General features: G+C 46.3%; 1 protein-coding gene across 2 annotated transcripts in view; it reads left to right on the top strand.

Moving 5' to 3' along the window:
• Ppp1r14c (protein phosphatase 1 regulatory inhibitor subunit 14C) overlaps positions 1-27503 on the top strand; it is an 84054-nt gene that overhangs the window by 43564 nt on the left and 12987 nt on the right. The window contains exons 2-3 of one of the 2 annotated variants that reach the window (XM_047558575.1): positions 18133-18216; positions 20027-20059. In XM_047558575.1, the coding sequence (XP_047414531.1) occupies positions 18133-18216; positions 20027-20059 (117 nt within the window). The remainder of the gene's footprint in view (positions 1-18132; positions 18217-20026; positions 20060-27503) is intronic. The other variant, XM_047558576.1, reaches the window with a different exon arrangement.

The following is a 27503-nucleotide window of genomic DNA, read 5'->3' as shown; positions in this document are numbered from 1 at the left end:
TAATCAGCCAGGTTGCTTTGAGTTTGTCATCTTCAAGCCAAAGTGTTCCCTGCACAGGAGAAAAATAAATAAAGTTCCAGGAAAAGAGTTCACCATTTAACCCCTCTTTCTGGGAATAAAAACATAGATCAGCATAGAGTTTGCCCACTGTTTTGCCACCATTTTTGTCTTTGTAAAATAAATGCATAATCCTTTGATTCATTAAAAATAAAGCATGACATCCCTTTCTCACTTTCCATTTGCCTTTGCTTACGTCGGATTGGGGCGTCTGTTTTGGTAACAAAAGGAACGGATGTGGGGGAGATGGGAGCTCGCTGCCTCCGTAGTTGAAACTTACTTTGTGATTGAACTCGAATAACAAAACGTGATTTCTGAAATTATTGGAATGTGATTGCATGCTGCTTGCCTGCAGTCTAAGCTGCAAAGCATGTATTTATAGAGGTGAAACTGTCCTCCTTGGTTCCTGCAGCACCTGAGGAAGAAAGACCAGAGCTTCCCAGCCTTAGGAAGGGCCTCATGTTCCCACGTCCCCCACAGATTCACCTTCTGCCCTTCATGGACTTAGCTAGAACTCCTGCCGCTTGCTTCACCCCTTCAGCTACTTGGAGGGCTGTGGAAGGGTCACAGATTGTCAGCTGTCCTTGTCTTCCTCAGGCCTTGGAGAGGTGAAGGAGTCTTGTGGAGGGAGGAAAGAGCGAGAGAGGAACCGAGTGTGAGGAGCTCAGCTTTAGCCTGATGGGCTTAGATGGCACCTGCCACGAGTCCAGTGCACAGGAGCCTCACTTTCTAGTTACTGTCGTGTGTCTAGGAAGTTAAACTGTGGGCCTCTAACCTCCAGCAGTCACTCCCAGAAGATGGCCCAAGACCCCTTTCTTCAGGGGGCACTTGTCCCACGCAGAGAGGCAATAAGTACGTGAATTGAACGGAATGTTCGCTGCCTGCTGGGGTCTGTGAGTCAGGCCTAAAAGCTAACGGGCTGCCTTAGAGGCTGACACATTGCTGATTTCCAGACTGTCGCAGGATGCCTGGTGCTGGGCGTGCAGGTTGAAGCAGGGTGGAAGGAGGTGCTTGTGTTTCCAGTGTGGAGACAATCTGGTAGGACATCTGTCCCCCACCTGCCAGTCTAGGAGGACGAGGAGGAGGACCAGGATGCCTGTCCCTGCAGGCCTGCCCTGGCTGTGTGGTCAGGTGATCCGGACCCAGGGGGAGGAGAGCACCCTGCTGGGTGGGTGTGAGTGGTGGGCCGGCCTGTGTGGTTGTAAAAGCTGGGAAGATGCTTTCCTTGACTCATCTTCCGAATGGAGGGCCAACGGGGGCTGAGAAACACGAGGGGCCTCAGCAATGCCATCTGTTCACAGAGGGTCTCCGCAGAAGCCAAGACTGGCAGTGGCAGAGTGACACGTCCCTCACGGAGTCCAGGCAACCCTGCCGCCCCTCGCACTTCTGAGCTTTGCTTCCTGGCCAAGGGGCAGGGCTCCCTCAGGCGGCAGCCATCTGCCTCTCTCCTTGCCACCGTGGTTTTGCCCCACCCTGCACAGGCCGTCCGTGGGTCTTACACCTGCTGATCTCTGAATCCCCAGAGCCTCGCGTGGTGCCCAGCCTGAAGTGGGCAGACTGGCCTCCCATGAATGGGCATTCCCTCTAAAAAGGGGCGTGGAAATCAGTGAGTGGTGGCTTCCCCTCTTTTCTTCCTTGTTATCATCTGCAATGGAATGGCTTCTCTTTTTAAAAGGAACTGGAAGCCTCTGGTTCTCAAACACTGATGCTGGTGGCCCTTCACGGTGGCCTCTTCTGATCGCTTTGGATCTTAGGTTTCCTTGACTTTGAGAGGGGTTCCCAGGCACCTGCATTTTAAAAAGCTCATGGGGGTTTCTAAGGAAGTTTTCCCAGGAGTCATGACTTGAAGAAGGGCGCTGCGGGCCTTCGGCTGAGGGGTCGGTGAGGTTTGCTGTGTTCCTCTAAAGTTCAGGTGTTGGAACTTGGTGGCCAGTGAGCTGCTCTTGAGCGGTGGATCTTCAAGAGGAGGTTGGGCCATGGGGCTTCCGCCGCATGAATGGATGCAGGCCCTTATGAAGGAGGCTTCATGCCACGTGCATGATTGACCTGCTTTCCGTTCTGCCTTCTGCCTGTGAGCATGGCGCTCCTCCCCTGGCGTGGGCACAGTAACAAGGAGCCATCCTGGAAGCCAATGGTGTCCTCAGCAGACACTGAACCTGCTGGTGTCTTGGCACCTTGAACTTCTCAGCCTCCAGAACAGTGAGAACAAATTCTTTTAAAATTGACCTGTGGTATTGTATTTAATGGTACAAATGGACCAAGACGATTTGCTCTGGGAAGAGATTTTTCAAGTGCAAAATAAGCAATGAAAGAGAAACCCTGGCTCATTTTCACTACTTTTATCTTTGACTTGAGATTTTCCACACTTTTTTGCTGCCTTATTTAGTCCACTAGGTACATTTTAAAATTATCCTGGGGTAAACTTGAAATTTTCAGCAGCACAGTTGACACCAATTTTATAGGAGAACCAAAACAAACAAACAAACAAATATTACTACAGGATATACAATTAAAAACCAAATAAGTCTGTAAAGTATAGGATCTTAAATTAACTATTTGTCCCTGAGAGACTGGCAGTTGTCACAGGTAGTTACTTACTCTACAGGACAGTTGCCTGTCCCATCTTAACTGACCGCTGTGACCAAGTCTGCAGATCGAGGGTCCCTCTTTTCACTAGGTCAGACCCGTCCAGGCCCTCTTGGCTCTCCGGGCCCGCTCGCTTTCCTCTGCTGAGCTGAGGTCGTGGGGTCACTCTCTGACTGCTCTCCCAGCCCAGCCTCTGGCTGGCCCCCCCTTGGATGCTCCTCTCAGGTGCAGATGTGGCCTCCTCTGTGACAGGCCCAGAGCACAGTGACATCCCAAACAACCCCCTCTACCTATTTGTAACCCCAGGACTTCAGCCGGGGGTTCACATGCTTTCCAGAAATGATTGGCTGTTCCTCACTTGCCCTTGTCCCAGGTCTTCACTGACCTGAGTCTGTTCACATCTGTTTCCTTGAGTGTCTGAAAGTGGCTGTCACCTCCAGTCTCCCTGGCGCTCCCTGGGTTCCTGATGTCTGTGGGTGTCTTGCCACTTCTCACACACGGGGTGATGGAGCTGCGGTGTGTCCTGGGAGGCCTCACAGGCTGCCAGGCTGCGCAGCTGGCCAGGCTCTGCCGTTTCCCCTTGCTGCTTTGAAGGTCACGAAATCAGAGGGGAGAAGGCTTTTCCTCAGCTGCTCTGTGCTGTGCTCTGGAAGGTCACAGCACAAGCTGTTGGGGCTGTACGTCTTGGGGTCAGGTTGTCTAGGTGTGCAACTAAGCTGCCAGCCCCACGGGACAGCATGTCTGTGAGAAGAGATGATGGCAATGCCCACCTCAGGGAACTGCTTGTCCTTTCATCTAAAAAATGGTTACCAAGGGCTGGCTGTGTGCCTGACGTGGTGCAGAGCACAGCTCTGCGGGCTAACAGCATCCGGAGGGGACTGGACAATGTCAAATTGTAACCGTGCAGTAAGTGCAGTGAACAAGAGGAACACAGTGCTGTGGAGCAGGTTTCAAGGAGTGGGAGGTTGACCTTGTCGCCAGGATAGCCAGGGACATTTTGCCTTTAGCTGATGTGGAGAATGAGAACAGCATTCCACCCATGCACTCAGCTTGTACAAAGGCCCTGGGGAGGCCTAGGTGGGAGTGTGTCATGGGATAGTAAGGAGCGGTATTGAATGGGAAGGAGACTGGAAGTCCAGAACACAGAGCCTTGCACATGGTGGTGAGAATTTGGTCTTAGGAGCACTGGGAGGCCACGCCAGTGTTCTAAACAGAATGACAGATTTGTGTTCTAAAAGGTGCTTCTGTGGTTACAGAGTGAAAATGGGAGCGGACGCACAGAAGCTAGTCGGGAGGTCCCTGCAGTAGCTCAGAGAGGAGGCGGCTCGTCTTCAGCCTGGGGACAGGGGAGGTGGTGAAAAGCACCGATGTGGGGACACTCAGACCCAGAAGTGGGGACACTCAGACCCAGAACTTGGCCAGATGGTGGAGCAGGGGCGCTGGGGCAGCAGGAAGAGTCACGCGGCCTGTGCAGAGAACACTCATGGCCTGGAAGCGGCCACGCCAGTTATTCACAAGCGAGCGTGCCCCTCCGTCTGCCCATTTCACATACAACTCTGGTTAGATGGCTCGTTTGGGGACGCCCTCTCTCTCTAAGACTGGAATTGTGCCCAGAGGTCCACATGCTGTTCTTGGTGGTCCTGGTGCCAAGCAGGAGCCCCTCCTTCCCCTCCCTGCCGTGTGGTGTGAGGGAGGTGAAGAGAGGAACTTTCCAGAGGCCCCTCCTGCTCATGCAGAACAGCCAAGGCTCGCCAGCGTCCAGCCTGCATTCCTCCCTGTGTGCCCGCCCTGGGCCCGCCTCTGCCACACAGAAGCAGGGCCGGCCCCCTGCGTTTCTCAGCTGGGGCCCACACCTCCCTGCCGCGGGCTCTGCCGGCCTCGGCTTGGCCTTTTCCGCCCTCGTTCACACCACCCTGTGTTCTGAGGGTCGTCATGCTCTTGTCTTGCCAGCTGTGCCCTTGACTTCTCCGTGTGGAGTGGGACGCCCCCTCTGGGCAGAGCAGACCCTGGCTGGCTCAGCGACTCCTTCCTCACCAAGCCAGTGCGCCATGGCACCTCCCGCAACTTGCTTTGGTTTGGAGGTGGCAGCCGAATGTGGTGAGGAGGGCTGGGTCTGCCTCAGGTGGCCGATCGCCATCATCTGGACCACCTGAGACCTTTTACACATCCGGGTATTGTAACAAGCTGCCCAGGAGGGTCGGCATCTGTTTTCCCATGCACTGTCGCTTGCTGAAGTTGGGGTTTTTATTTTCCCAATCAATAAACTTGATATTTTAGATATTGTAAGTTTACAAAAATATTGAGCAGAAAATAGAATTCTCATCTGCTTCTGCCCACCCCCGTTCCCCTCCAGTGTCCCCCTTTCTGAATGCCTTGTGTTAGGGGCACTGGTTTCACGGTGGAGCCAATCTTGATCCACATTACCAGCTAAAGTCCGAGGTTTCCCTTGGGACCACAGTTTGTCTTAGGCATCCTGCAGGTTCTGTGTGCTTGTGTTATCCTCTGGTTGGGTTTTGACAAATGTTTGAAGGCTCGTGTCCACCACGAAAGATAGTTCAGCTCCTTCTGCCCCACCAGCCCCTGGCCACCACGGCTCTGGTCTTTTGATGACCTCCACAGCTTCACCCTTTCCAGAAGATTCTATTGTTGCAACCAGACAGAATGGAGCCTTTCCAGATTTGCATTTAAGGTTCCTCTGTGTCTTTTTGCAGCTTGAAGACTCATTTTGACAATAGTCTTTTAAACTGGAAAGCACCGGGTGTCTCCTTGCCACCTGGAGTCGCTGGGTGGGGTTCAGTTTCCTTTCAGTCTCCTCCAAGTGGCTTTTCCACATAAGCTTCTCAGTCTTAACTCCTCGGTGCACCTGTCAATCACTGGATTCAGTGTTTGGTGTTAGGAAACCCAACACCCCAGAAGCTCCAGGTTGCCATTGGAATGGCTTGGTCCTCTCTGTTCCACAGAGAGGAACGCAGACTTGATGCTGGCAAGCCTTAGGCTGTTCTCCATGAATATGAGAAATTGCTGGAAAGTTCCTTTCTTTACCTGACTCCTACCACATGGGAGGGATGGGAAAGAGGGGCTCATGCTTGGTGCCAGGACCACCAGGATCAGAGTATATATTGTTCCTGGGCACTCATGTGACCACAGGTTTGGTAGTATAAGAAACCATCTTCTGTCTCTAAGGAGTGGGCTCTCACAGGCTTCTTCCCATTGTCTCTGTGCTGCAATAGGGTCATTTAAGTGTTCTTAGCCTAGGAGAATTCTGGTCTGCCCTTACACAGTTATCGCCAAAAAGTGGTCATGGATCATCTTTCAGCTCAGGCCCGACCCCTGAATCACTGGGAAGCAGGACAGAGCTTCCAGTGCAGGAGGTGTGCCTTCTTAGGGACAGGACAGACGTTTGCTGCCTCAGTCTCTCTTCGGGTGACACCAGCCCTGGGTTTTGGAGCATGTCTTTATTTCCCCCCATGTCCTTATTCATTGACTGTGACCCAACACCGATTTGAGCTACTGATGGCTTGTCCTGTCCATTTTCATGAGCTCCCCAGCCCCTCCTGAGTGAGGGGGAGGTGCTGTCATTTCAGAGTGTGTGTCTTGGCATCTGTGTCCCTGGGCTGCCCATGTGCCTTGGGTATTCCCTGTAAGTGCCTCTGTGGAGAGCTGGGGTCCTGAGGGGACGCACCACTGTAAGTGGCCTTCTATCCCCTGTATCCAGAGCCATTGGATGTTCTCATTGTCCTTGCCAAAGTGTCTTAGCTTTAACTTATTCTCAAAGACCTTATATGGAACCACTTCCTGGTGATCTTGTCACAGTGACATTGTTAATGAGACCAGCTGTGCACGTTTAGTGTTCCTAGGCAGAGATAAGTGTTATTGTTTCCAGAAAGCTCTGCACCTGGGGATTTTGCTTACATTTTCTATTCTTTTTTTCCTTTTAATCCTGTGGTTTTGAACAATGTGTTAGGTCTTCTCTTGCAATTTTCAGATATCAGCAGTGAAAGATTCTCTGGAAGAGACACTTGTGTTGAACATTCATTTTTTATTTATTTTTTAAAAAGCAGAATCAGCTAACCACATGTGCCCGTTCAACTTGGTGCCGGCTGAGGTCACGTTGCCATGTGTTGGGTTTGCGCTGTCTGCCTGGGCATGATCATGCCAGCTCTTCATCCAGCCCTGAGCCTTAGATAGGACTGGGATGCTCAGGAGAGCTTGCCTCAGCCTACGCAGGCTGCAGATGGCAGACACATGGGCCTGGCTCTCTCCACACCCCCCAGCCTTGGGCCCTGTCCCAACTGGCCCTCACTGGAGGGGATCTCATTTCTGCTGGAAGGCAGGACAGCCTGGGGCAGAGGAGGGAAGACCGGGTTTTGGTCTGTTGGTGCTCATGTTGTGCTTTGTTCAGGCCTGCACTCTGGGGTCCTTCTACCCCATGAGGAAGTGGTCTCATGAACCACTTGAGACCAAGGGTGGGATGTAGCCACCATTTCTCTCTGGCTGCTTTTTCTTTCTTTAAGCCTTGTCTACAGAGCCATGATGATCTCTCCGGAGATTCCCCTTTGCTAAAATGAATTGCTAAATGTAGGAGAGGTTTGGGGGTGCACGAGGTGGGCCCTACACAACCTCCCTGGTGGGTGGGAAGAGAAACCTGGGAGGTGAGAGGGAAACAGACCTAGGAAGACCCTGCTCAGCTCGGTTCCCTGTGGCTTTGCCGCTGTCCCCACGCAACTCCACCTCCGCTCAGTGAGCGTCCAGCAGCCTCACCTGACTTCTGGGAGTGGGCGGCCCTCAGCCAGGGCCCTCCCTCACCACCTGGGCTGCGGCGCCCGGTACTCACGCCCCTTGCACAGCCTGCTGGGCCTGGTGAGTAGGTGTGCTTCATGCCTGCCATCTGGAAAACTCCAGTGCCTAGTGGAGCTGCCAACAACCAGTTTGCTCTGAAGTTTGGGTAGGCCATGATCCACATAAAAGCCCGAGCTAGTGTCGTCTCTTACCAGCCTATTTCTGTGGCCTTGTTTGTGGTCTCTGCGTGTGCCCCTTGCCCTCTGCAAAGCAGAGGGGTGACCCCTGGCAGAGGTGCACCGGGCTGTGTTCCCCCTTGCTCAGACCCACCAGTGGCTGTTTTTTTGCTCAGGGTACAGGTCAGAGGTCAGGCCAGGGGCCTCTGAGTCTCCACAGGCTTGGCCTCCTCTCTCCTGACACCAGCCCCACTTCACTCTAGTGACCCTGGGCTCCTGGCAGCTTCTCGGGCTCAGCTTGGCCCTTGCTCTTCTCCCTTGGGGCTCTTCCTCCAGAGAGCGACATGGCACCTCACTCGCCTTCTCCGAGTCTCTGTTCAGATGTCTCTTGCTGAGTGCCCCAGCCCCTCCAACGTGCCAGACTGCCTCCTCCTTTTCCTCCTTTGGATTTGATCCCTAATCTGAAAACCTGAAGTCCAAAATGCTTCTAAACCCAAAACCCTTTCAATGTCATGTTGGTGCTTGAAAAATTTGGGGATTTGGGACATTTCAAATTCTCATCTGAAAAAATCTAGACCTTTGATATTCCAAAATCTAAAAACATCTGAAATCAGAAGCACCTCTGACCCCAGTTATATTGGATAAGGCACCCTCATCCTGACCCTGCTTCTATGGTGTCTCCTCCCCTGTTGGGGTTTAATCCCCTAGAGGGCACAAATTCTTGTCAGTGGTTCACTCACTCCTAGCAGGTAGAAGGTGTCTTGTATGTGGATTTGATTCGGCATGGATCCTGATGTGGTTATGTCTAATTCTAGAACAATCCAGCATAACCAGGCATTGAATCTTCAGGTCTCCGGACCAGTGTTTGTTTAATGTTGTTGATTGTTAGGGCAGCAGTAGGGCCTGGGCTCCTATGACACACAGGTGTGTCACAAGTCATTGGTGAATAATACTGGAGGTACTCAGTAAAGCCTGTGAACCATGAGAAACTTGAAACATGTTCCAGTGTGTTTGTAAAATAAGCCTGCTCTTGCCGGCTGTGTCCTACTCTGTCTCAGGCAGGAGATAAGGGAGTTGTTCTGCACAGGGTGCTGGATGGCAGGTGCCCACTCTGCTTCCCCTCTCTGCTGCAGTGGTCACTTGAGTATGCATCCAGCAGTGAACCTGAGTGTGGGGTGCACGGGATGAAGGAGGGCCAAGGCCTGCTCTCCTGAGTGGCAAGAACTGCAACTCCAGCAATACTGTTGAAAACATCCTGTGCTTTACCACAGAGTCAAGTTCCGTCTGGCTGTTTTGGTGTTTTCAAAGGAGGAGTTGGGAGATCTTGCTCTTTGGTTCAGAGCAAGTCTCAGCCATTGTGGGTTGTTTAACTTCAGAAACAAGCATGTAGCCGGGCGCAGTGGTGCACGCCTGTAATCCCAGCAGCTTGGGAGGCTGAGGCAGGAGGATCGTGAGTTCAACAGCGAGGTGCTAAGCAACTCAGTGAGACCCTGTCTCTAAAGAAAATACAAAATAGGGCTGGGGATGTGACTCAGTGTCGAGTGCCCCTGGGTTCAATCCCCGGTACCAAACAAAAACAAAAACAAAAACACAAAAAAAGTGTGTATTAGGGAAGTACGGGTCACATGGCATCAAATCGGAACAGCGTCCACTTGTTCACCCAGGTTAGTTCTGTTAGGTATTCCTGCCCTGGGTCCTTAGGTGGCTGGGCTGCCCATGCAGATAACGTGCCCACCAGGTGCTGGCCTCTGCACCCACATCAGCCTCCTCCACACCCCTCCTGTCCTGCTGCTGGCTCTCCAAGCCTCAGTCTTGATTTTATTGAGCGCCCTCTGATCTTCACGAGCCACAGTCCAGGTGAGTTCCTTAGTTTCTCTGTTTTGCTGGAGTGCTTCTTCCTAAAATGGGAGGTAAATGAAGATGGAAGAGCCAGTGTGCCACAATGTCCATGGTTTGGTTTTTCTTCTCACTTTTTAAAATTGGTGCATCTAGTTTTGATACTGCCAGTTACCTTGACGAGTCCTGCTTCCTTGGATGCTGAAGTACAAACCAGAGAAGCGAGCTGAAGCAAGTGTAGAGCAGGAAGTAAGAAGCTTTTTTAAAGGCTAGTAGAACAGACTTCTGCCGGGTGGGAGAAGGGGACCCAAAGGTGGTATCCAAGGGATGAGGAAGTCTTGCCCTCTTTATAGATTTAAAGTTTTCTTTGTTCTCCTGCTCTCTCCCCACTTAACTCTCTCCTTCCTGCCTATGTGACTAGGCCCAGGAGATGCAGGTGAGATGGCAAAAAGGTGAGAAGCAGATGGGGGGGGGCAAATGGAGTGATTCAGGCAGGTAACAACCCAGGGGGCATTAATTAGCAATCCCTGCCTGCAGCCTTTTGGAAGGGGTAGTATAGGCAGGTAAACTTAGTAATCAAAGGGTTCTGGAGACCTTGATATTCCATGCTCCCAGGGTTGGTCTCCACCGTCCCAGACTCAGATGGCCTCCATTTTCTCGATTTGACCCGATTCCCTATTGTACACTAACTGCCTGTCCTCAATTCTGGTTTTAGTTTTACATGATAATGGGATTCATTATGATATGCGCACACATGCACAACACAAAATTTGGTCATTTTAATTTTTTTGATTGACAGTTCAGGAGGAGGTAGACATCAGGGTTGGAAACCATTTCTCCTTGGGATTCTGGAATCAATGCTTGCTGTGGTTTGGATGTGGTTACCCCTTAAGCTTCATGTGCTGGCAGCTTGATCCCCAATGTGTCAGTGTTGAGGTGGCAGAACCTTTAAGAGGTGGAAGATAATTAGGTCACTGGCGCCCCACCCTCATGAACAGATTCATATCGGTTTTTGTGGAGAGGGTTGAGTCTTGCAGGAGTGGATCAGTTTCTGAGAGAACAACTTGCTACAAAAGAGTGAACCTGGTCCCTCCCTGGCCTCTTGCTTCCTTTCTTTGTGACCTTTGACACATATCCTACCATGTGATGCCATCACCATGAGGCCTCAATAGGATCCTTACCAGGGTTGCTGGTGCCATGCTCTTATACCTCCAGAACTGTGAGCCAAATAAACCTCTTTTCTTTACAAACCATCCGGCCTCATACAATTTGTCATAGCAACAGACAGCAGACTAAGACATTGCTCCTGGCTTCAAGCACACGGTGTTGCTCTTGGGAAGTCTTGGGCCTCAATTCTCTGTCCTTCTGTGTGTGACCTATTTTTCTTCTGAGAGCTTCCAAGATCTTCCCTCCACCCCTAATGTTCTGCCATTTTGCCATGATGTGCCATAAGTAGGTTGGGCCCCTTTTCAAATGGAAATAATCTATTGCAGATTCCAGGACTGATTTGAATGTTTAATCTTATAATATTATTTAAATATGTATCATTTAAAGTCAGGTATAAACTCCTTATGTTTATGGTTCTTCCAACTATAAAATCACATCAGGATTGCAAATTAAATGCAAAATACAATCCATGAGACTGAAATGCACACCATTAATTTACTGACTTTCTGATAGCTGACTTTCTTCCTTTTGTAACAGGGATTAGGTACAGATTGCTTGCAGCTCAGTGTCCTTTGAATGACAACTTCTGGCTTCAATGGTGTGAATGAGTCATTTATATATTAAATTTATATGTTAAATCTTCCCTGTGGCCTTTTTCTCATTAGCTCATGACAACTCACGTAATTCTGCTTGATGTGAATGTGTAGACAGAGTGGGCCCAGCCCAAGTTTGTCATAGGATGACCATCCAGGGCACTCGGAGAATATGCTTGTGCACAGGAATATTTTGAAATTGTCATGAAAATGAAAACACAAAGTGTAAATATTTTCATAGCCAGCTCACATAGTCCCAAGGATTCAATTCTTGTTTTAGGCTTCCTCTGCCTACTTTCTCCCGGAAGGCCTAGAGAAAGCTGAGCCATCAGAGGCTTTGGCTGTTCTTCGAGAATGTTCGGACAGGCCATAGGAGCCATGCGTACCTCTCCCCAACGCCTCCTCCTCCTGCTGCCCCCATTTGCCTGACGCCACTGTTTGCACAGCAGTGGAATCCCTTGGTGCTCTACCATCCCTACTCGGAGACCCCTGCTCAGAACTGCTGTTCAGCTGTGTCAATGGGCTGGAAAACCATGATCCATTTTCACAGTTTCAGCTGGAATATTCCTGCCTGCTGCTCACGGCTGAGGCGGGGCCACGTGTTTCATTTTGTAAAAGCTCACATGACACTTGACAGGGCTCAGTGTAAATCTCCTGGCTAGTCGGAAGTATATGTGTGTGTGCATGTGTGTGTGTGCATGCATGTGCGTGGTGTGTGGGAGTGTGTGTGTGGTGGTGTGTGTGCAGGTGTGGGTCTTCCCTGCAGGCCTGCTATGTTGGGGACTCTGCCTCAGCTGCACTGCTGCATCCTGGGCCTGAGCCGGCTCCGCCTGCCCAGGCTGTGCCCCTGTCACTCAGCGGGCAGTGTGCCCCTGTGCAGGGCAACCAGGCATTCCGCTTCCGCCTAAGAGTGGGGGTGGGGCTGGAGGTGGCCGACGTCTGACCTACTATCTCCAGGTCCGGGGTCCTGGTCATGGCCATCTTTCACCTCTCAAGCTCAGATTCTGGTTCTTCTCTTCCCTCTTTCCTTCTCCTCCATCCACCATCCAGCCTGTCTCCACACTGCCCCTGTTCTGCCTCCCTTTTTATCATGTTTTTCAGCCTTCTTCTCACTCTTGCCATGGCTTGTGCTACGGCCTGGTGGCTGCACCTCGGCAGCCTCCGCCACCCACCCTGGGCCTGCAGCTAGGCCAGCTCTTCGCTCTGTCCTTCCTTCAGAGCTCAGTGACTACCATCCCTCCAGGTTGGGGGCAAACTGGCAGCCTGGGGGCTGGTGGATTTTGTTTGTCCTACACAATCTTTTAAGGAATTGTTAGCCCATTTTTAAAAATTGAGATCTTTTTTACACCAAAAATATCTATTTTGGGCCTTTCCTGAAAACTTGGAAAATCTGGCAGCACTGAGCACATATTCCCAAAAGGCGACAGAAGGTGGGAGTGAAGTGTTCCCTGCTGCCTTTCCTTGGCCACGTTCCTCAGCTTGCCACACTCCCCACCACTCCTTTTATCACCTCCTTATGGCCCATTCATGTCATCTGCCTGGATGCCCTAACGTTAATATCAGCCTGTGGGCCTTTCTACATTCCATACTCAGAATACCTTGTGCTTTTTGCTTTGTGGGCCCCATTGGCCTCTTGTGGCTATGCTCCCTGCTCTCTGAGTCTGTACAAATCCTGTCATTCCACAAGCTGACCCACCTCCTCTCTCCTCGATGAGCCCTCCCTGCCTCCCCAGTGGAAGTCTTCTCTCTCCCTGAATCACTAAAGCCCGATGACTTTTGGTGTCGTTTGTTATTTGTTATTTTGTTTATTGGATTTTGTGCTTACACTGCCTGCACCCAGGGCCAGGGCCACACAGTGCCTTGGGCATAGCAGGTTCTCCAGGGATGCAGGACCGGAAGGATACTTAGAGAGGTTCACAGGCCTGTTCCACCAGTGAGACTGGAGTTGAGATGAAACTTGATTCTCCACTTCTGCATAAGCTCTAGGCCTTACGCCTATAACTTAGGTGCGTGGGGTCTGCGTAAGTTATAGGCCTTTGCAGCAGAGAAAACCCATTTCAATGTTAGCAGTTAATCACTGCAGGGGGCCCCTTCCAGCACAAAGTGTGTTGCAGCTCTTAATGGCCAGCTGTGTCCTCCAGGGTCGCAGTAGACCCCAGCAGCTCACTGCCAATTTCTTCTTTCCAGGTTTTTGTCTCCTGAATTTGAAGAAATTCACAGACAAGGAAGAGTGAGTGTAAAAGAGTAGAACTTATTCAAGTGAGAAGAAAAGAGACAGAGTTCTCACAGGGCAAGAGAGGACCTTATGGAGTTGCCACTTGAATGTGTAAATGTAGGGGTTTATATTGCTCAATTGGATCAACACTGTTGGTCCAAATTTTTGCCAATCAGGTTCTGGAAAAGTACCAACATGCTGTTGGTTCAAATTTTTGCTAATCAGTCCTCAGAAGTTTCAGTGGCAGTGGTTAGCCCAGTCTGAACGTCCCGATCCCTGTTAGGATCTGCCCTCACTTCCGTGTTCTCCCTACTCATCAGCCAGGCCTGGGTCACTGCCGGTTCACCCCGGCTTTGGCTCACTGTGCTTCTGGCCTGTGCCCACATAGTGTCCTCCGAGCAGCTGGTGCTTACTGCCCACACTCCAGCGTCCCCCGGCCACTGCTCTGTTACTGCTTCTCAATGGGGATTCATCCGTCTCACCAGGAGGGCCGCAGACTAAAGAGGAACCGTGTTAGCTAGTAGCTTTTCCCAATGACCCTGCAGACCATTCTTTCAGTTCTTGTCACCACAGCCACTGTTTGGGGACACCTCTTTCATGTGAGGCACATATCCAAATGCAACCAAACCCTGGTACAACATGGTGGATGACTGTGGGAGTCTTCATTCCCTTGTAAGTGATTTGATCTGTCACTAAGGTCCTTCGGTCCTACTGCTCAACATTCAGAACGTAGGGCTGAAGAGGATCTCCCTGACGTAGAATCTCCAGCATTGGGAACACCCTGCTCTGTGCTCCCGGAAAGGACGCTGAGCTCACTCTCCTCCCAGGCCTGAGGACTCTGAGTGGGGAAGGAGAGGCGCACAGATGGGTGGGAAGCACTGATGCCTGCAGGGCTGAGGTTATTCCATCATGAGCACCAGCCTGTTCCAGCTTGCCCAGGGTTTCCCAGCCACACGTCCTTCGGTGGTGGGAGTGGCCCTGAGATACCAGGCTTTTCCTTGCCTCCTGTCAGGCCCTTTGGAGAGGGAAAAAGGGGCTTTGCTTCCTGACTCCAGGCCAGAGAGTTAGTGGACGCTAGGTCAGAGCTGTCCAATGGAACCTTCTATGAGGATGAAATGTTCTGTATCTGTGCTTTCTAGTACAGAAGCCACTCGGTGCGTGTGGCTGGTGAGTACTTGAAATGCAGCTAGTGTGAGTGAGGAACTGAAGTCTTGTCTGTCATGAATTTAAATTTAAGTGCCACTTGTGGTTGCCATACTGGACAGTCCAGATCTCAAGGGTTGGGGAGATGGGTCAAATGCAGTACTGAACAGAGAGCCCTGTGCAATCCTAATGAGGGGACATGGGGCTGACACGGTCAAAGCCATCTGACCAAGCTTCGCCAGGCATCAGCAGTGTTTCAGTAAGGTGTGCAGGAACCGCATGGCTGAGCTGTTCTAAGGAGAGCATTGGGAACCTACGCTTCTCTTACTCCCTTTGAGGAGAGCAGACACCAAGCTCCTCTTAGCTGCAGTGCCTCCAATAGGTGCTATATCCAGCTTCCTTCGCTGGATTTCATTAAGCCATGACGTAACTGTATACTTTGCGTCCAATAGAATGTAAATAATGAACCAAGGAACTGTTTGAGGAGAGGACTGGGGAAAGGTAAGAAGGAGGCTGTGTGGACTGTCATAGATTGGGACTTGCCAATTCATCTGTTTTGTTTGGCTTTTCTTGAATGGAGTTGCCTGAGACCGGCTGGGCTGCTCTGGCCTTTTATGGTAGTTACTACAGCTACCTGGTAAAGTGGACGTAACTGAATTCATTTGAGCTGCACTTTCCAAAACACACATGCAGCATTTGACCAACTCTTCTTCAGGGACTGATTCACGATGGCCTTTGCCCTTCATTGGACTGGGGGTTCCTGTGGGTGATTCCTCTGTGCTGGGGTCTCCCACCACCAATCTGTGTTCCTGTTTATGGGTTGTCAGTTCTGTAATCTAGTGAGTTTCTCTGTGGGTGTTTGTGTCCCCACTGGTCCTTTCACTGTGGAAATTCTGGCCAATCTTTGAAAGTGCTGTCGTTTTTATCAAGCTATACTTTAAAGCTACATGGACTCCTTTCTATTTGAGGTCCCCCAATAGTTCCCATTCTTCTCCTACCAGTGTTCCATTCAAACCTGATTCCAAATATACACAAAATCAGATGGTTGGATACTAAAACATCTAGGCAAGAGAACACCAATGTGGTGGAGGGTCAGTGGTGGTGGCCAGGGAGGCTGGTACCTATAGAGCAAAGCAATATCCACATCCTATGTGGGGTTCTGGCAACAAAGTGTAGCTTTGAGATCCTTCCCGCATCCTCTTCCCTGATGGAGACACACTAGTACCCATGTCCCCGACCTGCCTGAGGGGAGGTTTAAAAATGGCATCTCATTGGAAATGGCTGCATTATGTCTGTCTGAGAGGTTGACTGGCTGGATGTAAGTGTGGGACTGGGGAAGGAGGGAAAAGTCACAGCAGCCCAGCAGCATCCACTTGGAGGCCAGGGCTGCCTGTGTTCATTGACTCTTGTAGACAAAGTTCCCAGGACAAGGAAGGTACCCACCACTGTTCTCAAAGTCAGATTCACACCCCTCACCTTGACATCCTGGGAAGCCAGGTGGTTGTGTTTTGATTTTTTTTTTTTTTTTTTTTTTTTGTAGCTACTTTCTAGCAAGAAACAGTTGTCCCCAGTTCTGAGGTCATTAGAATTTTCTGAGATATACTTTTATTTTCATCTCATTTTTTTTTTTAACTCTCATAAGACTAAGAATGTTTGAATTGTCCCTCTACTTAAGGTTTAGTTTTCATCGTTTGTGTGCCTTAAAATACCATAGAAATTAGCGTCAGCACTCAGGCAGTCTTATCTGTGGTAGGTACTATTCTAAGGACTTGATATCAATTAACTAATTTAATCCATGCGTCAAAGATAGTTGGCATTTAATATTTCATTTATGTAGGTATGGAAACTGACCAGAATAACTTGCCCCAGAGTCACAACTGACCTTGATCCAGGCTGCCAGGCTACCAGAATCCGTGTCCTAGCAAGAGAAAGGGCACCCTGCAGGCTTATGCTTGTCAGAACATTGAAACTTCCTACTGCCGGGTCGCCAGGTTCTGTTAATAGGTAAATGATCATTAAGTGCAGATATGAAAACACGAAACCTTCCGTCCCCCAGGTCGAGCCCTGCAGATGAGACCCTAAATGTTCACATCCACAATAAATACTGACATCCAAGTGGTTTAGCTCTTAATACCTGAGCAAAGGCTCTAAACAGAAATTCTCCCCAGGAGCAGGGATAAGTCACCAGGGGCTCGTTGGAAGCGTTGTTTCTGTAATTTTCCTGCCCACTAAGGATCTGCCCTTGGGATCTAGTGTTACTGGGGGTAGGGGTCAGTTTCCTATTTCTCCAATATAATAGGGTTCTGCTTTTGTGTTAGAACCAAACACACAACAGGTTGAGTACTAATATTTACTAAGTTCATTTTCCTAGAAAAGGAGTGTTCAGAAAGTCAGCCTTACCCCGGAAGTCGAGACAAGGTAGCTTACACAGAGCAGCTAAGTCCTGGTGACGTCCCGGGTGTCCCGGTGTGCAGCTTTCTCCCTAGCTCCTGCGGATAGTGCTCCGCCATCCCTGTGGCTGGGAGCAGTTGAGCTGCAGGTGACTGCACATAGAAGATGAAATGCAAAATTGCAGGTCTGTCTTACATGCTATTTTATTTGGACACTTTACGATGATGTTCTGGGAGGTATAGAGGTGGTTTAGGTGACAGAAGAGATGAGAGGGAGCCAAGGTCTACTTGTGTTCGAAGTTCAGATTCCAAGTTAGCCAAGTCTTTCACCTTCCTTGCCCTCTTTTCTGAACTGGACACCTTTGGTTGCTCAGGTCACACTGGCTAAAACTACATACAGCGTTTGTTTACCTGGTTTCCTGGTCATTTGATCCAGAACCACTTCTTTTGTTGTTTGCTTCCCTTCTCTTCCCAGCACCGGGTCAGCCTCATCCTGAACCAGCCCCTCTTCAGTTTCCAGGGCTGCGTCTTCCTCAGCCCATGCTCAGTTCAGAGGGAGTGAGGGGGTGCTCTTGAGGGAAGAGCGTCTTTCCCAGATTCTCCCTGGGTCTCCTTGGATCACACAGCCTCTCCAAATCAGAAACTGGGGCTGGAGCATTGCTAGGGCCCCAAACCTGTGGTGGAATCACAGGGTCTCCGGGTTTTCCCAGACCCAAACTCTGAAGGGAGCTGTGGATCCATGAATAAAGGCGGAAGAGGCAGAGGAGGGTGACGCGGGTGGGACACTGCAGCTCCCCACCCTTTCCGTGGTCTGCCCGGCCCAGCTGCCGCACGCACAGGGTGATCCTCTGTTAGCAAGCAGAATGCCGTCATTTCTGAATTAACACCTTTTTCTGCTTTGTGGCTCTTAAATATCTTAACTGCCTCCCTTCCTCCCTCTCTCTGTGCGTTCTCCTTCCTTTCCCCCCTTTCTCTCCCCCTCCCTCCCCATCCCCTCTTCCCTTGTCATATCTTCCGCTCCCCTTTGCCCCTTCCTCCCCCTGCCCTCCTCTTCCCCCAAGTCCCTCATTCCTGTTCTTACCCATCATCCCCTTTCCTCAGATAACCTAGTCATTTAATTAACTCACCTAAATTGATTTGGCACAATTTAGTTTTCCCTTAAATAAAATGTCTTCCTATTTGCCCTACAGGAAGAAGAAATGCCAGACGTGGAAATCGACATCGACGACCTTCTTGATGCAGACAGTGAGGAGGAGAGAGCAGTGAAACTACAGGTGAGCCGCTTTCGAGGTGTAGGCCTTTGCAGTCACCAGGTTTGGATCCACTTGGTCTCCAAGGCTTTGCTGGAGCTGCTTCTGCCCTATGGTGGCATTGGTACCAGGACTCGGGTGGGGCATTTTGCAGAGAGCGAAGCGCTGGTGCGCTGGGTCTTCGCCCTCACAGGCCGCACCTCTGATGATACAGCAGCTCTTGACCGTAGTCAGCGCTCTCAGCACCTTTGAGTGTGACTTTCTCCAGCTTCATTTTCCTGGGAGAGGGCTGATTCCTTCTCCAAAGATCATTTTCCAGGAAGGACAGTGGTGCCCAGGAGCATATAGGAAGGAGACGAACTGAGCAGGACTGGGAATATCCAAGTCCAGGGATGGATGGTATCAAGCTTGAAATTAATGTCTAGATTAGTTTGCTTATGGCATAATTCTACTTAGTAAGAAATCTTAAGTAGATGCTCACCTGACAGCATTCTAGCTTAACGTTCCAGGTGGCCACGTCTGTTTCCCTAGGGGAAAGCAATGAACTAGGTACAGTCCTTCCCACAGGATTTCAAATCTATCATTTTAAAATTGCATTTGGAAGTTTCTAAAACTAATTAGCCTTTAACCTGCCATCGTTCTGCATGTCCACTGATAATTACTGTTTATGGCTGTTGGTTATCACCAATGATGAATGATCACTAAGGCAAATCCAAGGGTACATTTTCATGCATTGATGTGTTTAATGTATTCATAATTACTACTGTCCCTCAACTGACAGACAGCTTCAGTTGTCATGATTATTTCTTGTGGGTAGATTTAGTCGGGAGATAACAACATCCTAGTCACAAAAGTTAAAAAATAAAAAGATGAAGTAGGTGTCAGTTCTACAGCAAATGTAGTGACATAAAAAGGTCATAATGAGACATCATTACCCCATGTACATGTATGGTTACACGAATGGTGTGAATCTACATCATGCACAACCATAGAAACAAAATGATGTATCCCATTTGTGTACAACAAATCCAAATGCAGTCTATAAAAATAAAAAGTGATAAAGCTCAAAAAAAAAAGTGACATAAAAATCAAGAACTTGAAAGGGGCTTTCTTAGCTGTCATTCCATTGCCTTGATTCCCAGCTGAGACATGGAGCCTGAGGAGGTTGGGTCCTAAGCTGGCCTGCAGCTGAATCTTGGCCAAGCCCCCTCTCCAGGTCTGCTGTGATTGCCACCCTCTTGCACGGGTTTTCTCAACTTCAAGTATATCCGGTTTAATATTAACCAAGTAGACAGCCCAAAGGAAAGGTGGGTGTGCATAACAAGTCATGGACTTGAAACCCGGGGATACCTCTGGGTTTCCATCAGTTAATGCAAGAAAACTGCAGTGGGGCATCACTTCCTGTGCAGGGCGTCCTGGGTTTGAGCTTCTGGAGTCAGTCTGCATCCCTCTGTAGACAGAACCCCATGGCTACTTTCCCATCCCCATCCTTAAAAGTAAGCTCTTCTCCTCAGTGAGGTGCTCATAATCTGGTCAGGGTTTGTGTTTTGTTTTCAATGCTACAGTAGCATAAGAACCCAGTCTTTTTCTATTTTAAAACTCCCCAAAGTAAAGGTGTGTATGCATGTATGTGCATTCTTGCATATTAATGGTATTTAAATATTTTTGAATGACCAGCTGGTGTTGAAATCAAGTGCGATGTGGATGACCAGTATGAAGTCTTGATTTACCATTGTAAAAATAATAGTACAGAGACAAAATTATTTTAATTTCTCTTTAAAAGTGGCATTGAATTTTAAAATAGTGAAACTGATTTCTATGTGTTTAATTCTAGGAAGCTCTTGTAGACTGCTACAAACCAACAGAGGTAAACAAATCACTTTTCCTAAATGCCATGTTTGAATTGGTTTTTATTAAAACAATTTGTCTGTTTTTAATGCTAAATCACAGTAAATGAATGCTAATCAGCTGTTATTATCATGAATGCATTTGTCTCACAGTATGACTTATTTCTAAGCTTAAAGTGTCTAGTTCAGGAAGACTTAAAACTAATGGAATGGGGTGTGTTGCTTGCTTTAGATAAAAACCAGCCTTCAAAGAAAATTGTGGAAGGGTGTATAATCATTGTAAAATTTTAGACTTATAATTGGAGAACATATTCTTTCAGTTTATAGGCATGTATTTTTAAAAAGCTTAGAGCCAATCCTGTTTTTCAAAAGAATTACCTTTATTGAGAGAAAAATGTTATGCTTTGTTTGGGTATTTATTGTGTATATAAATATTAGTATTAAAACAATTGGTATTAGTTGGGATAGACTGAGATATTTAATGTTGACTCTAATGACTGAAAGCAAGAACATGGTTGAGATTAATATGAAAATATTAGCAAAAGAAGTACTTTTGCTTAGTTCCTGTGATACATCAGAGGCATTGGAGGGTTTGTCAGATGTTTTGAAATTTGTTGTAACAATAAAGTAATTGGTGGTAAGTCTCCTGATTTTTGATGTGATATAAAGGGAGAAGAAAATGCTTTTATGAGTAATAAAATGTGTATAAAATGTGAAATCTTATGTGTAAGATTTCAGTGATTAAGATGTTTTATGATCATTTAGTTTGAGGCTAATTACCCATTTGAGTTGAATTCTTACAACCTTCAGTTTTGATTACATCTTGCAGTCAGAGATTTTAAATTTTAGCTATTACATACTTTTAGTCAATGTATACATATTCATACTTTTGAAAACCAAAAAATATTATAAGGCTCATAAAGAAAAAATAGTGTTTTTCTCCATCTCTTGGACCCCTCTTTACATGGATATATATATATATATATATATATATGCATATATATATATGCATATATATATATCTCTTTGCTTCCCTGTTATTTACCCTTATATTACTAAAATACGCATTTACTATTTTTTTTCATTTTTTGACTTAAGGGGAAATATGATAGCTCTTTTAATCTGCACACAATTCCTTTTTATCCATCCCACAATAAAATTATATAATAATCTTTTTGTTAAATCAGTAGTTGAGAGTTATTATATTATGATTTAAAAAATATTGTTCACTACTGAGCCCACACTGAAATATGATCATGACTCCTCTCTTATATAACTCTTTGCTTTTCCTAGAGTTGATAACCACCTTGTCTTTTATTCTGTCTAGTACCTATTGCTATTTTATTACAACAGTGTTTTTGTTTTTTGTTTTTTTGGTTTTTTGTTGTTACGAGGGATTGAACTCAGGGACATTTGACTACTGAGTCACATCCCCGGCCCCATTTTGTATTTTATGTAGGGACAGGGTATCACTGAGTTGCTTAGCGCCCTGCTTTTGCTGAGGCCGGCTTTGAATTGCGATCCTCGTGCCTCAGCCTCCCGAGCTGCTGGGATTACAGGCGTGTGTCACTGCGCCCGGCTGCTCCAGTGTTTTCGTCAAACATGTCATATACTTCCTTTGTGCTTAAACGTTTCATTACCGTCGCCCTACCCCCAGCCTTTCCTCCTGGAGCAGCTGTAAAACAATCTGGAACAGAACTTTACTTATAGGTATTTGGGGAGTTAATATAAGTTAAAACAATTAGATATTTGGAGAGTGGTTTTAAACTGTTGTGGCAGGTTAGACAAGACAGGTAGCACTGCACTCAAGAACAGTGACGGATTATGCAGGTGAATAGCCAGGTGATGGAGGTGGAGAGGTTGCTGTCAAGGACAACCGGACTGCATGCAGAAATGCCATTTACTCATCTGCTTATTCCCTTTTTCTTCGGTTCTTCACCCAGGTGAAGTTCCTGTTTTGCTTATTTAGGTGAAAAGGTTTGGACTTGCAGATTTCTCTTCTGATCAACTCCACAGGCAGTCATCAGTGGACACCCCATTTTCCCACTGTTTCTCAATGAGCTCTGTTCTCCCTCCCCCGCCCCACCTCCCAGTCTTTGCAGCATCTAGGGATCAAAATATTTACAGTGGTTAACAGTCATGCAATTTAAGGAAGATGGTGGGCTTGCCCCTGGAACAAAAATCTCCTCAACCAGTTTTGATGTGGAGGCTTAAGGATGAAAGGATGTTATATTTGAATAATCTTCAGAGTTTTGAAAGAAGAAAGGAGGAAAATAAGCTGGAGCTTCCAAGTGAATATCTCTGTGTTCTTTTTTTAGCTCATGGTTTCTAGGAATGGAAGTGCTTTGAAATGCTGAGAAATTTCATTTAATTTTGTTTATTCATGAAAGGATCATTTCAGAAAGGCAGGGCAGTTTTGCCTTTGAGCCTGTGTTTGTAAGAAATAGATTTTTCTGGCACCTGGATTGTGAGATAAGAGTAACAGCTTCTGTTTTTCCAGAGTTCTGTAGTCACTTTGCACTAACATCCATTATCTTATTTTGGACTCAAAATGATCACTTAAAGTGAAGAGGGTTTGAGTAACTAGCCCATGATGTCAGAGCAGTGAGTCGGCAAACCAGGACTCGACCCCAAGTATCTGACATCTGATATGCTACTCTGTCTGTCTGTCTACAATCTTCCGAAACTACTTAACTCAGTGAGAGATTTAGGACTTTAAAGGACCTTGTCCTAGCGGAACTAAATGCCTAACAATTAATGATGTCCTTAAAACCGCTGTCTCTGGAGGTATGATATTTGATCAAAATTATTTTAGATACAATTTAGTATATCACTTTGAAGTTAGAAATATAAGGAAGATATCTGTGCCCACTCAGATACATTTATTTATAGCCTCTAAAAGTAGGGTAGGTGTTAGAATACTGAACTTTGAGTCAAGAAATCACACCAATGCCAGTACTAGCTATGTGACTATAAGCAATTTTTTCAACCTCTCTGAACCTATTTCCTCCTGTATAAAATGGAGGTAGTCATAACTACCTTCCTGGATTTAGTAAGAACTATGTGCTATTTAGTAAGAACTATAATTACTAAGCATTTAAAATGCCAGGCACTGATCTAATCTTACATTAACTCATTTAATCTTTTTTTCATGAAATTTTTAAACATTTCTTCAATCATCCATAACTTTAAAAATGTTCTAGTAGATTTAATTTTTTAGAGCAGTTTTAGGTGCATGGTGAACTTAACCAGAAGGTAGAGATTTCCTATATACAACCCCAACCATTCCCCCACTGTCAACATCTCCCACCAGAGTGGTACATTTGTTTCTATTGAAGATCCTACCCTGACGTATCATGATCACCCAAATGCATAGTTCACATCAGGGCTCACCCTCAGTGTTTTGCATTCTGTGGGTTTTAACAAACATAATGACACACATATCCACCATTAGAGTATCAATCAGAGCAATTCTCATTACCCTAAAAATTCTGTGCTCTGCCTGTTCATCCTTCCTTTCTCCCTCACCTCTGATAACCATAGATCTTTCTACTCTCTCCATGGTTTTAACTTTTTTGAAGTGCCATTTTGAAGCATGTAGCCTTTTCAGTCTGACATATTTTCTTTATAATGTGCCTTTAAATTTGCTCCATGTCTTTCTGTTGCTTGTTAGCTCATTTTTTTTTTTTTAGTACTGAATAATATTTCATTGTCTGCAGGTACCACATCCATCTACTGAAGGGCATCTTGGTTGCTTCCAAGTATTGGCAATTATGAAAAAGTTGCTATGTGCATTCTTATGTAGGTTTTTGTAGCCGTGTCTTCATGTCCTTTGGGTAAATCTCAAGGAATTGTGGTTGCTGTGTTGTATGGGAAGAGTATGTTTAGTTTTGTAAGAAACCACTGAACTTGTACCATTTTCTGTTCTCATCAGCAATAAGAATGAAATCTCATTGCTTTAAATTGCATTTCCCTGATGATGTATAATTTGGAGCATCTATTTATATACTTGTTACCTGTATACCTTCTTAGATGAGGGTGTCTGTTAAGGTCTCTAGTTCATTTTTTAACCTGGTTCTGTTTTTATTATTGAATTATTAAAATTCTTTGTGGCTGAGGGTGTGGCTTAATGGTACAGCTCTAGTCTACCATGCACAAGGTTCTGGGTTCAATCTGCAGCACCACACACCAAGAAATTCCTTTGTACATTTGGCAAATAACTCTTTATCTCATTTATCTTTTGCTAATATTTTCTCCTAGTCTGTAACTTCATTTTTATTCTCTTGACCATTTCTTGCATGAATCTTGCCTTTGATGTTGTATCTAAAATTAATTACCAAATAGCAGATCATCTGGATTTTTCCAATGATGTCTTTTAAGAGTTTTATAGATATACGCTCTACATTTAGATCTATGTATGATGCATGTGATGTTCACTTGTCCCAGCACCATTTGTTGATGATGGCATTCTTGTATACTGTCCTTGATCCTTCATAAAAAATCAGTTGATTATATTCATGTGGATCTGTATGTTCCATAGAACAATCTGTCTTTTCTTTCATCAGTTCCACACTGATTGATTTTGATTACTTAATAGCTTTATAGTGAGTCTTGAAGTTAGATAGTGTCAGTTCTCTGAACTTGTTCCTCTCCTCCAATGTTGCATTGGTCATTCTGAATCTCTTACCTCTCCACATACACTTTGGAATCAGTTTATTTTGACTGAGATTGCATTGAATCTATAGGTCAAACTGAAAGAACTCACATCTTGATAATATTGAGTCTTTCTGTCCATGAACATGGACTATATCTCTATCCATTTCTATTGAGACAGCCTCACACTTAGATTATTTCTCCAGCTTCATCCAGTCTACTATTGAGTCCATGAAAGGCATTATTCATTTCTGTTACACTGTTTTTCATTTTTGTAATTGCATTTTGGTTCGAGAACGCCCATCTCTCTGCTTGCATTGTGACCTGTTTTGCATACTGCCCCCTTTATTCATTGGGGTCCTTAGCATATTAATCATAGTTGTTTTAGGTTCCCAACATGATGATTCCAACAGTCCCACTGTATCTGAGTCTGATTGTAATGATTACTTTTTCTCTTTGAACTTTGATTTTTGCTTTTTACTTTTGTCTTACAATTTTTCTTAAGAGCTGAACATGAGTTGAATAAAATGAACTGCTGAAAATGGTCCTTTAGTCATGTGGAGTTAAGGTCAGGGGAAGGAAGCATTCTATAGTCCTGTGCTTAGGTCCTAATCTTCATGGAGCCTGTGTCCCTGGACTGTGAACTTCACAAATCTTCTCAGTCTCTCCCTACACCCTGCTCCCTTCAGTGGGGACAGATGGGGCCTGGAAGAATTGCCCAAGGTCACACAGTTGGTGAGTGGGAAGCCAGGGTATGTATGAGAGCACAGATGACATGAAGCTTGGCATGTGTGCCCTTAGCGTGTCAGTTGAACCCAATTCTGTTCAAAGCGATGCTCTCCACCAAATGTTCAATATACAGAATGCCCCAATTCACCAAAAATGGTATTCTTGAATTATTAAATTTGGTGATTGAACCTTAAGGAATCTGCTAATTTCTTAGATGTGATATTGTTTTTGGTTTGTCAACTTCTGTCATATACTTTGGGTCTGTGATTTCCTCCTGTGAAGATCACAGGCTAATAATAGGAGAAGGTCATCTATTTTTCCATTTGATTCACATTCAAACTATGGACTCTTGACATATAAATTTCTTCTGAGTTGGACACATTAAAACCCAGCAATACACAGTGGTCACCATAGTAAAGTATTAGTGATTAATAAGAATGCTGTTTTAATATTTTCCCCTTAAGTAAATGCCATTTTAGATGCAGTTGATATAAAAATAGAGCTGATTTAATAAGGGTAGGAAAAGGATGTTCTATATGATGCAAGAAGAAAAGGAGTTATTGTATTGAGCACATTACATGAATTTGAATAACACGTAGTGATGGCCTAGCTTTACAAATTAGGGGTGGGGGTTTGGGCACCTACTGCCAAGCCAGGGAGGAACTTCTTTTCCTATTTCTCGCTTTTAATTTTCATAGTTTTAAACTCTAGGGATCATATAGGAGTATTTCCTTTCTGCTAGGATGATGGACAGAAAGTATGCTTGCTACGGCCTGGAGGGCATCTGCCTTACCATCTGTTGGGGGAGTTAGCAGGGCAATTAATGGACTCTTAAAAACAGTCTCTGTTTATAGTTGAAGGTGCCCATGCCATTGTTCTCTGATAAACATCAGGTTTTCTTTCTGTGCATTTATTTCATTTTTTGAACTAGAGATTGTGGTGTGACCTGTCCTTTTACCACTGAAAGCCTGTAAGTTGCTGCGCATCCAATGTTCACTAGGATGACTCAGTCTGAGAGTAGGTGGCAAGAAGCATTTCAGGTTCCAGTATTCTGCCAGGTCATGGAAATGTCATGGCCATGCCATGGTATGGGTGATCTTGGTTTATAAATAGAAATTGACCAGTGTTCTCTGAAAGACAGACCCGCTCTGGTGTTCTGCCTGTGTTGGTAGTAAAGAGGCAAACCCTCCTTCTACCCTGAGGTCAAGGTGACCCTGCCATTTTTACAATGGAAAAGTGATGCTATTCATTTAGCATCCTAATCTATATCTTAAAATTATTATTCGTTTTTTGTATATCTGGAAGTAGTCCCTCACTGAGGCGATGAGAGTGAGAACATCTAAATGTGTTATTTACAACACACACACAAAAAAACCGATGAGGGAGACTGGAGGAGACGCAGCTTGCCACTGAACTACATTCCCTTCATTCATTTGCTTAGGTTTTATTTATAAAACCTAATAGGATTGTCTTTATCAGGGAAACCAACCCAGAAATGTTAGGTAAGCTCTCCATAGGCATGCAGTCATGAGAAAAGCTTCTCGTTTATTTCCTCATCTTTATTCAATGGTTTTTGCAAAGTTAGGGAACTGTCCACAAGACCACCCTCACTTCTGACATCAAATGCAAGTTGGAGGGTTCCCCAAAACCACCTCAGGTTTGAGAAGTCACTAGAGGAGCACACAGAACTCACTGAAATTGGTTATAATCACAGTCCCACTTGATTATAGTGAAAAGTTACAAATTAAAATCAGCCGAGGGATGAGACTCACAGGCTAAAGTCCCAAATATGGAACTCCCAGGTGTCTCCTCCCCATGGAATCAACAGGGCTAATTTTCTCAGCAGTGATGTTAAGTGCAGAGTAACAACCAGGAAGCTCCTCGGAGCCTGGGTATCTGGAGTTTGGTCATATTAACATGGTCGACTGCCCACGTGGCTGCCTTTAGTCTGTAGCTGATACTACATGACCCAAAACCCCACTCTAAATCACCTTGTTAGACATTCTGGTGTGACCCAATCCCCCCAGGGAAATAAAAACATTTTTGGGGGTGCAGGGCACAGATGTTCTCAGGGTTTGGAGC

Source organism: Sciurus carolinensis, chromosome 7 (assembly GCF_902686445.1).
Source record: "Sciurus carolinensis chromosome 7, mSciCar1.2, whole genome shotgun sequence".
In the NCBI taxonomy this organism is placed as follows: domain Eukaryota; kingdom Metazoa; phylum Chordata; class Mammalia; order Rodentia; family Sciuridae; genus Sciurus; species Sciurus carolinensis.
The sequence above is the reverse complement of the archived record's forward strand: the minus strand, read 5'-3'. Positions and strand labels throughout refer to the sequence as shown.